General features: G+C 48.4%; 2 protein-coding genes across 2 annotated transcripts in view; one reads left to right on the plus strand and one right to left on the minus strand.

Moving 5' to 3' along the window:
* The window catches only part of LOC119484255 (7SK snRNA methylphosphate capping enzyme-like), a 5,647-nt gene extending 1,205 nt beyond the window's left edge, over positions 1 to 4,442 (plus strand). Inside the window, exons 2-9 of the mRNA XM_037762953.1 lie at positions 1 to 318; positions 1,552 to 1,853; positions 1,933 to 2,230; positions 2,308 to 2,691; positions 2,809 to 2,968; positions 3,051 to 3,263; positions 3,344 to 3,452; positions 4,018 to 4,442. The exon at positions 1 to 318 is cut by the window's left edge and continues 48 nt beyond it. Coding sequence (XP_037618881.1) covers positions 1 to 318; positions 1,552 to 1,853; positions 1,933 to 2,230; positions 2,308 to 2,691; positions 2,809 to 2,968; positions 3,051 to 3,263; positions 3,344 to 3,452; positions 4,018 to 4,070 — 1,837 coding nt within the window. The 3' untranslated portion in view covers positions 4,071 to 4,442. The remainder of the gene's footprint in view (positions 319 to 1,551; positions 1,854 to 1,932; positions 2,231 to 2,307; positions 2,692 to 2,808; positions 2,969 to 3,050; positions 3,264 to 3,343; positions 3,453 to 4,017) is intronic.
* A 511-nt stretch (positions 4,443 to 4,953) lies between these two features.
* Positions 4,954 to 8,854, minus strand: LOC119484254 (cell wall integrity and stress response component 1-like). The gene is made up of 7 exons (XM_037762952.1): positions 8,660 to 8,854; positions 8,523 to 8,579; positions 7,525 to 7,635; positions 7,028 to 7,072; positions 6,904 to 6,933; positions 6,667 to 6,786; positions 4,954 to 6,578 (listed from the first exon to the last, which is right to left on the minus strand). Exons 1-7 carry the CDS (start codon positions 8,711 to 8,713, stop codon positions 6,354 to 6,356), a joined length of 642 nt encoding a protein of 213 aa, XP_037618880.1. The 5' UTR covers positions 8,714 to 8,854; the 3' UTR covers positions 4,954 to 6,353.
* Positions 8,855 to 9,300: the final 446 nt, after the last annotated feature.

A 9,300-nucleotide genomic window follows, 5' to 3' on the forward strand; every position in this document is an offset into this window, starting at 1 on the left:
TGAGGTCAGCCCCGCCTTCCCCGCCACCATCAGCCTATCAGAGCAGCCGCAGCTGGCTAAGACCCGCCCCCTGCGTCCTAAAAATGGCCTCCAGTTGCCCGGCAACAGTCAGACCGCCCTCGCCTCCGCTCCCCCCACTCAACGAATCGCAAAGAGGCGATACTCCATGGGCGTCGGCTTCAAGGGGCTGGCCAAGCGCCGCCGGCGCGCCATCAGCGACAGCCAATCAGAGCCCGTGCTGCCAAGTCACTTCCTGTTGGGCGGGAACATCTTTGACCCGCTGAACCTCAACTCTCTGTTGGACGAAGACGTCAACAGGTAAGACGTTTAGACAACAGGTGAGACCTTTAGTAGACAGGTGAGACCTTTAGTAGACAGGTGAGACCTTTAGTAGACGGGTTAGATGTTTAGTAGACGGGTAAGACCTTTAGTCGACAGGTTAGATGTTTAGTCGACAGGTGAGACCTTTAGTAGACAGGTGAGACGTTTAGTAGACAGGTAAGACGTTTAGACAACAGATGAGACCTTTAGTAGACAGGTGAGACCTTTAGTAGACGGGTAAGACGTTTAATCGACAGGTTAGATGTTTAGTCGACAGGTGAGACCTTTAGTAGACAGGTGAGAGGTTTAGTAGACAGGTGAGACGTTTAGTCGACAGGTGAGACCTTTAGTAGACAGGTAAGACCTTTAGTCGACAGGTGAGATGACAGGTGAGGCGTTTAGTCGACAGGTGAGACCTTTAGTAGACAGGTAAGACGACAGGTGAGGCGTTTAGTCGACAGGTAAGACGACAGGTGAGACCTTTAGTAGACGGGTAAGACCTTTAGTCGACAGGTGAGACGTTTAGTAGACAGGTAAGACCTTTAGTCGACAGGTTAGATGTTTAGTCGACAGGTGAGACCTTTAGTAGACAGGTGAGACCTTTAGTAGACAGGTAAGACGTTTAGACAACAGATGAGACCTTTAGTAGACAGGTGAGACCTTTAGTAGATGGGTAAGACGTTTAGTCGACAGGTTAGATGTTTAGTCGACAGGTGAGACCTTTAGTAGACAGGTGAGAGGTTTAGTAGACAGGTAAGACCTTTAGTCGACAGGTGAGACATTTAGTCGACAGGTGAGACCTTTAGTAGACAGGTAAGACGACAGGTGAGGCGTTTAGTCGACAGGTAAGACGACAAGTGAGACCTTTAGTCGACGGGTAAGACGACAGGTGAGACGTTTAGTCGACAGGTGAGACGTTTAGTCGACAGGTGAGACCTTTAGTCGACAGGTAAGACGACAGGTGAGACGTTTAGTCGACAGGTGAGATGTTTAGTCGACGGGTAAGACGACAGGTGAGACCTTTAGTCGACAGGTAAGACGACAGGTGAGACGTTTAGTCGACAGGTAAGACGACAGGTGAGACCTTTAGTCGACGGGTAAGACGACAGGTGAGACCTTTAGTCGACAGGTAAGACGACAGGTGAGACCTTTAGTCGACAGGTTAGACTTCGGTCGATTAAACGATCGATGGATTCATCGAACACGATCATTAAACTCTTTCCTCTGCAGGGCGACCAATCAGGAGACACCAAAGTGCTCCCCCCTGCCATCGCGGGGCGGAGACCCCGTAGAGATCCTGGTTCCCCGTGACATCACCGACCCCCTGAACCTGAAGGGAGGGGGCAGGGACGGGAAGGGGGGGGGGGGAGTCTTGTTGTCCCCCCTGAAGTCCAGGAGGAGACACCGGACCAGACACCACGGAGGAGGAGGAGGAGGAGGAGGAGGAGGAGGAGGAGCAGCAGCAGCAGCAGCAGCAGCAGAGAGGGAGGTGCTACCTGCTCGACTGTTTCCCTCCACAGCTGGACCGACAGGTGAGTCAGACACACCTGGATGTGCTCACCTGGTGGAGGCTGCAGTGTGTTAAGGAGCTGTTGGTTGTGTTGTGTGTAGTTCCTCTGTTGACCGGAGAGAGCAGCGTCTCAGCGTCTCCTCTCCCCTGTGAACTCAACACCGCCATCACCTGTCGGGACGACGTAGCCCCGCCCCCAATCCTCCCCAGGAGACACAGCCACCCTCCGCCGGGCCGCGCCCACAAGCCCGGTAACCAGGGCGACGGTCGCCAACGGAGACGGCGCCGCACCACCTCGACCAAGACGGCGGATTGCTCTGCAAACACCAACACCACGGCAACCGCAGCTCAGCCAACCAGATTCCACACGCCGCTGGTGGGCGGGGCTAAAGCCGGCAGGTGAGTGTTACACCTGCAGTGAATTATAACCTATGTAACCTGATTGGCTGCCTGATCACATGACCTCTGTGCCGCAGGTGTGGAGGACCTCAGCCCGGCTCTGCTCAGCCACCGGAGAGGAAGAAGGACAAGCACCGCTACCGGTACGGCAACCACAGCTGTTACTATGGTTACCACGGTTTCTACGGTGACGGATGGGAGGGGTGCGTCGGGGCGGAGGAGGACCCGCGGCTCCGCCTCCTGGAAGCCGATTGGTTCAGAGACAAGAAGGTGCTAGACGTGGGCTGTGGCGCCGGTCACCTGACGCTGGCCGTCGCCCGCAGGTTTGACCCCGCCCACATCCTGGGGGTGGAGCTAGACCAGAGACTGGTCCACGCCGCCAAGCAGAACATCAGGCACTTCCTGTCACATGACCTGGTGGTGGAGGAGAGGAGGAGGAGGAGGAGAGGAACGCCGGGACGCTCCTCCTCTTCTCCAAGGAAGAGGGAGAGAGGGGGAGGAGAGGAGGAGGAGGAGAAGAGGGAGGAGGAGAGGAAGAAGGAGGAGAAGAGGGAGGAGGAGAGGAAGGAGGAGGAGGAGGAGGAGGAGGTGATGGAGGAGTTCCAGCAGGCTCTGTCTCTCCTCTCCCTCCCTCTGTCGTTCAGGGTGAGTCGAGGTCCTCTCTCTGCTCCTCCTCTCCTCCTCCCATCACCCTCCTCCTCCTCCTCCAGGTTCCCCGCCAACATCACCTTCATTCAGGTGAGTCTCTCACACCTGACAGCCTCTGACCTCTGACCTCATCATGTCCCTGCTGACATCACAGCTGTGACTCCTCCCACAGGGTGACTACGTGTCAGGGCGGGAGGCGTGGCCCGGGCGCGGTCAGTATGATGTCATCGTGTGTCTGGGCGTGACCAAGTGGGTGCAGCTGCAGTCAGGTGACGGGGGCGTGGTCACGCTGTTCAGACGAGCCTATCAGAGCCTGTCGCCGGGCGGATTATTCATCCTGGAGCCACAACCGTGGAGCAGCTACGGCCACAGCAAGAGGGCCTCGGTAATATATACACTATATAGATTTATATATACACACATATGCATGTACAGGATATAATGAGAGTTGTTGTTGTTTTCTAGGAGACGTGGTGTCGTACCTTGAGGAGTATCAGACTGAGACCTGAACAGTTCACCTGTTACCTGACTGACAGCGTAGGATTCACCTCCTACAGACTCATCACTCACACAGGTACTCACAGGTACACACACAGGTACTCACAGGTACACACACAGGTACTCACAGGTACACACACAGGTACACACACACAGGTACACACACAGGTACTCACACAGGTACTAACACAGGCACACACAGGTATACACACAGGTAAACACAGATACACACACAGGTACTCACACAGGTACTCACAGGTACACAAAGGTACACACACAGGTACTCACACAGGTACATACAGGTATACACACAGGTACTCACAGGTACACACACAGGTACACACACAGGTACTCACAGGTACACACATAGGTACTCACAGGTACTCACACAGGTACTCACACAGGTACTCACAGGTACACTCACAGGTACACACATAGGTACACACAGGTACTCACAGGTACACACATAGGTACACACAGGTACTCACAGGTACACACATAGGTACTCACAGGTACACAAACAGGTACTCACAGGTACACTCACAGGTACACACACAGGTACTCACAGGTGCACACACAGGTACTCTCTCTCTGAGTGATCTGATTGGCTCGTCCTGATGACAGCCCGTGTGTGTTTCCAGGTAACCAGCGGCCGATCTACCTGTTCCACAAAGGCCCTGCCCACAGGAAGTGATGTCACCAGGGCAGGAAGCAAGGTGTCCGTCTCCACGGTAACGGCCCTGGACTGTGGCTTACCGACGGAGAGGAGGAAGCTGATTGGTTCTTTTATATATTTGACTTGGTGAGCCGGCTGCTGATTGGCTGGATGACATCACAGAGGAGAATAAACTCTGATTGAACCACAGGGATCTCTGTGAATGTGATTGGTTCACACAGGCTCAAGCAAAGGATTGTGGGTGATTGTCCTCACCCCGTGTGACCTGCCTGGACGCTGACAGGAAGTGACACGTCTGACAGGAAGTGACACGTCTGACAGGAAGTGGAACGTCAGGTGATTGTCTGAATAGAGACTTTATGTGTTGATTAAAGCTGATTCATCACTTTACCTTCCTCTCGTTGTCTTTAAGGACGCAGCTTTGATGCTTCCTGACCAGAAATATACGATTAAAACACATATATACTATATATATATATATATATATATATACTGTGTGTATATATATATATATATATATATATATATATATATATATATATACTGTTTATATAATAAATAAAGACAGCTTTAGAGATAACATTTAACCTTTAAATCACCAAACACAACCAGACCTGCTGACCAATGACGTGTTTTTAAACAAATAAAAGACTCTATTTTAATAACCCTTTCACAATAAAGCTCCGTCATTCAGACTACCCCCCCCCCTGTGACAGCAGCAGTTACTACACCCTCACATTAATCTATAAATCATATCACATAATTATAAATTATAAATCACTTCTAAATGAGTGAGTAATAATACATATAATACTACTACTGTAGACTTTACTGTCGCTGTTAAATCTATAATGAAACCACATGATGATATAGAATCTATAACATAAGATGACGACAATAATTCTGTTTATAGAATGTTTATTGACAAACATCGGATTGAACAGAAGATACACGTACTAATAATAATAATGAATATACAGTCACGTTATTACAGCTCAGCGTTTCCTGTTAACATCAAACATCATCTGAGAAATAATAGAATCTTGAGATCTTATTTCAGCTTCCTGAATCAGAGCAGATAAGATAGTAATAATATATATATATAATAATAATAATAATATTAAGAGTTAAAGACTTCAACCAATCACAGAAAAACAAACATGATCAGATGAAACGTGTCGGAGATACACAGCGAAAACATTCAGATTTTATTTAGATAGTTTCCAGGACGTTTCTTCAGGCTGTTGGTCGCTAAACTTACTAACAGTAACACACTGTAGTTCATATACAGTCTATCCTATATCCTATATCCTATATATACCCAGCTAAGTTAAATAGGATGTAATCCACGTAACCGTGAACCAGGAAGTATAAAGAACGACGAACGCCGCCTAGAGAGGAGGTCGGGGTGGATGTAGTCCACTATGGTGCCCCGTGTGAGGCAAGAAGTTGATTTATTTATTTGTCACGTAACATCCGAGTTATTTTAACCCAAACCGCCGTCTCTTCCTGAAGCTACACAGGTAGTTTTATTTTGAAAAGACCGGGGTGGAAGTTGACGAAAAATGAGGAATAACTTTTGGTAATTAATCCTGGGAGCCGTTGGTTTAGTGGCCACATGGTGTCGCCGTGGTAACGTTTGGTAATCAATCATTTCTAGTTTCGGCATATTAAACCAGTTTAATATGAGTTTTTATTGATCGTTATGAATAATAGATGAGTTTTTATTGATCGTTATGAATAATAGATGAGTTTTTATTGATCGTTTTGAATAATAGATGAGCTTTTATTGATCGTTATGAATAATAGATGAGTTTTATTGATCGTTATGAATAATAGATGAGTTTTTATTGATCGTTATGAATAATAGATGAGTTTTATTGATCGTTATGAATAATAGATGAGTTTTTATTGATCGTTATGAATAATAGATGAGTTTTATTGATCGTTATGAATAATAGATGAGTTTTATTGATCGTTTTGAATAATAGATGAGTTTTTATTGATCGTTTTGAATAATAGATGAGTTTTATTGATCGTTATGAATAATAGATGAGTTTTTATTGATCGTTATGAATAATAGATGAGTTTTTATTGATCGTTATGAATAATAGATGAGTTTTTATTGATCGTTATGAATAATAGATGAGCTTTTATTGATCGTTAATTATTGATTATTCTTAACAACGAGCTGACAGGTGATAAACATGATCGATATGATTAGTAAAGCGATTATAAATCAGATAATTGATTGATTACTGATTGGTAGCTGTCAACAGGACAGGGGGGGCGTGGCCTCGGTCACAGCCCCAGCTCTAGCCCCGCCTCGTTTCCATGGTAGCCGTGGTGGTGGGCGTGGTCGAAGGTCAGCCCGGCGTCTGCCGTCTCCGTGCTGTCGTCCAGCAGTCGGGGAAACTCGCTGTCGATCTCCTCTCCGATGGCCACGCCTCCCTCGGCGACAGCTACGAGTCCCCGTCCGCCGAGTCGCCGTGGACTCAGGAGGTGGTGAAAGGTTGACACCAGTGCCTGAGGGAGGGAGAGCGGGGGGGTCAGAGGAAACACGTGTTGTGATGTCATGTGACGTGTTGTTGTGATGTCACACGTATGACCTCACCTGGTTTCGGCGCTCTCTGCTCGCCGCGCTGGCGTCTCCTGTGTCTACTTCTCCCAGTGAAACCAGTTCATTGAGCCACAGACTGGTGCTGTTGCTAGGAGACGGGAGGAGCTCCGAGCTCTGACACATGCACATGCACACGCACACGCACACACGCACACACACACACACACACACCGTCACTTAAGCTGCAGTCACCTGATTGATTAGATTGATCAGGTTTGATTGACAGCTCACCTCCTGGGACGAGTCCACCTGCTCCACAGTCTGCAGGATATGACATCATAGACACACAATGACATCACACATCACATGTAACAGTGTGTGTGTGTGTGTGTGTGTGTGTGTGTGTGTGTGGTACCGTGTTCTCCAGGTTCTGTCCTTCACTCAGCTGTTTTTGAGGCTCCTGTGAAACCAACCAATCAGAGTCAGTTCTATGATGTCATCAGGTCTTTTACCTTGTGACCAATCAGCTGCAGCTCCTCTAGCGACCACTAGATGCTGCTGTGACTCCGTCGTTGAAGTGAATGAGGAAGTCAGAGGAGTTTTTAGACTGATCAGCTGTCAGGTGATTCACTGGGCTTCTTCATACGAGAGCAGAATTAGAGAGTAAGGATTCCTTTAGCCAGACGTTGTGTGTTAAAGACGGAACGTCAGTCTGCAGAGCGGAACGCGGTAGAAGTTCAGCAGGTGACAGAACGAACCCGTCACCTGCTGAACTGGAGTGACGTCACCGCCGAGGACAAAGAGACGCTCTGATTGGTCGGGAGCTGCTGACTAGACTTTAGGATAAATGTCCTCTAACAGTATGTGTTGTCATGTTCTGGTGAGAACTGTGTAACTCAGGTGACCTCTGACCTCTGAACTCTGGCTCGACTCGGAGGAAACTGATGATGAAGATGAAGAGGAGGAGGAGGAGGAGGAAGAGGAGGATGTTCTCTGCTGGCCGTCATCATAGATGGAAGAAGGCTGCAGACACAGAGAGGACAAATCATCCTCTCACCTGTACCTGCTACTGAGGACTCCCTACTGTCTCATCAGTACGACAGGAGAGGGAGGGAGCCTGAGCTCACCTGTGTAGGAGCACTACAGGTGAGCTCACCTGGTCAGGAGCACTACAGGTGAGCTCACCTGGTCAGGAGGACTACAGGTGAGCTCACCTGGTCAGGAGCACTACAGGTGAGTCACAGCTTTACAGGAGGACTACAGGTGAGCTCACCTGTGCAGGAGCACTACAGGTGAGTCACAGCTTTACAGGAGGACTACAGGTGAGCTCACCTGTGCAGGAGCACTACAGGTGAGTCACAGCTTTACAGGATTACTACAGGTGAGCTCACCTGTGCAGGAGGACTACAGGTGAGCTCACATGTGCAGGAGGACTACAGGTGAGCTCACATGTGCAGGAGGACTACAAGTGAGCTCACATGTGCAGGAGGACTACAGGTGAGTTCACATGTGCAGGAGGACTACAGGTGAGCTCACATGTGCAGGAGGACTACAGGTGAGCTCACCTGTGCAGGAGGACTACAGGTGAGCTCACATGTGCAGGAGGACTACAGGTGAGTCACAGCTTCGCAGGAGCACTACAGGTGAGCTCACCTGTGCAGGAGCACTACAGGTGAGCTCACCTGTGCAGGAGGACTACAGGTGAGTCACAGCTTTACAGGTTACTAAATACTTCTAGTACTTCAAGTACATTTCACTGAAAATACTTCTTATTCAGTTTGATTTGTACTTGTACTGCCGTATTCTATGAAAGGGTGGGTAATACTAAACACATGTCTAGTACCACTAGTACTACTACTACTACTAGTACCACTAGTACCACTACTACAGTACTAATGTAGTGTACTCACTGTCGTCTGGTCCAGTTGTTGGAGGACGGGCTGGAGGCTGCCCTGTTGCCGTGGTAACTGTACAACACACATACACATGTCATCATTGATCGCTCACACCTCTCCACCGATCAGCTGATCAGCAGATCAATACCTACCGGTGCAGCCTGGTTCTGGTCCAGCAGACACACCATCATCAGAAACACCCACATCCTGGACAGATACTCAGCTGACTGCTCCAAGTGGGTCGGTTCTGATGGTCTGGATCGGTTCTGATGGTCTGGATCAGTTCAGTTCTGATGGTCTGGATCAGGTCCGGGTCGGTCCAGCAGGTTCTGACTGGGTCTCACTCTGATTCGTCTCTTTTATTGTCTCTCCAGCAGGAAGTGACCCGTCACCCCCCCCCCCCACAGACCGCCCCCCTCCCACGGACCTCCGCCCATCAACCAAAACATAAACACAACACTTCAGTTACTGAAGTTAAAGTACTACTACCACCCTGTAAATATACTCTGTTACTAGTTAAAGTACTACTACCACCCTGTAAATATACTCTGTTACTAGTTAAAGTACTACTACCACCCTGTAAATATACTCTGTTACTAGTTAAAGTACTACTACCACCCTGTAAATATACTCTGTTACTAGTTAAAGTACTACTACCACCCTGTAAATATACTCTGTTACTAGTTAAAGTACTACTACCACCCTGTAAATATACTCTGTTACTAGTTAAAGTACTACTACCACCCTGTAAATATACTCTGTTACTAGTTAAAGTACTACTACCACCCTGTAA

Source organism: Sebastes umbrosus, unplaced genomic scaffold, assembly GCF_015220745.1.
Source record: "Sebastes umbrosus isolate fSebUmb1 unplaced genomic scaffold, fSebUmb1.pri scaffold_120_arrow_ctg1, whole genome shotgun sequence".
NCBI classification, from domain to species: Eukaryota; Metazoa; Chordata; class Actinopteri; order Perciformes; family Sebastidae; genus Sebastes; species Sebastes umbrosus.

Coding starts and splice junctions, on each gene's coding strand:
- LOC119484254 (XM_037762952.1), bottom strand. CDS start 8,713: ATGTGGGTGTTTCTGATGATGGTGTGTCTGCTGGACCAGAACCAGGCT. Junction 8,580..8,659: donor ACCAGAACCAGGCTGCACCG/GTAGGTATTGAT, acceptor TGTGTTGTACAG/TTACCACGGCAACAGGGCAG. Junction 6,579..6,666: donor GCAGAGAGCGCCGAAACCAG/GTGAGGTCATAC, acceptor TCCCTCCCTCAG/GCACTGGTGTCAACCTTTCA.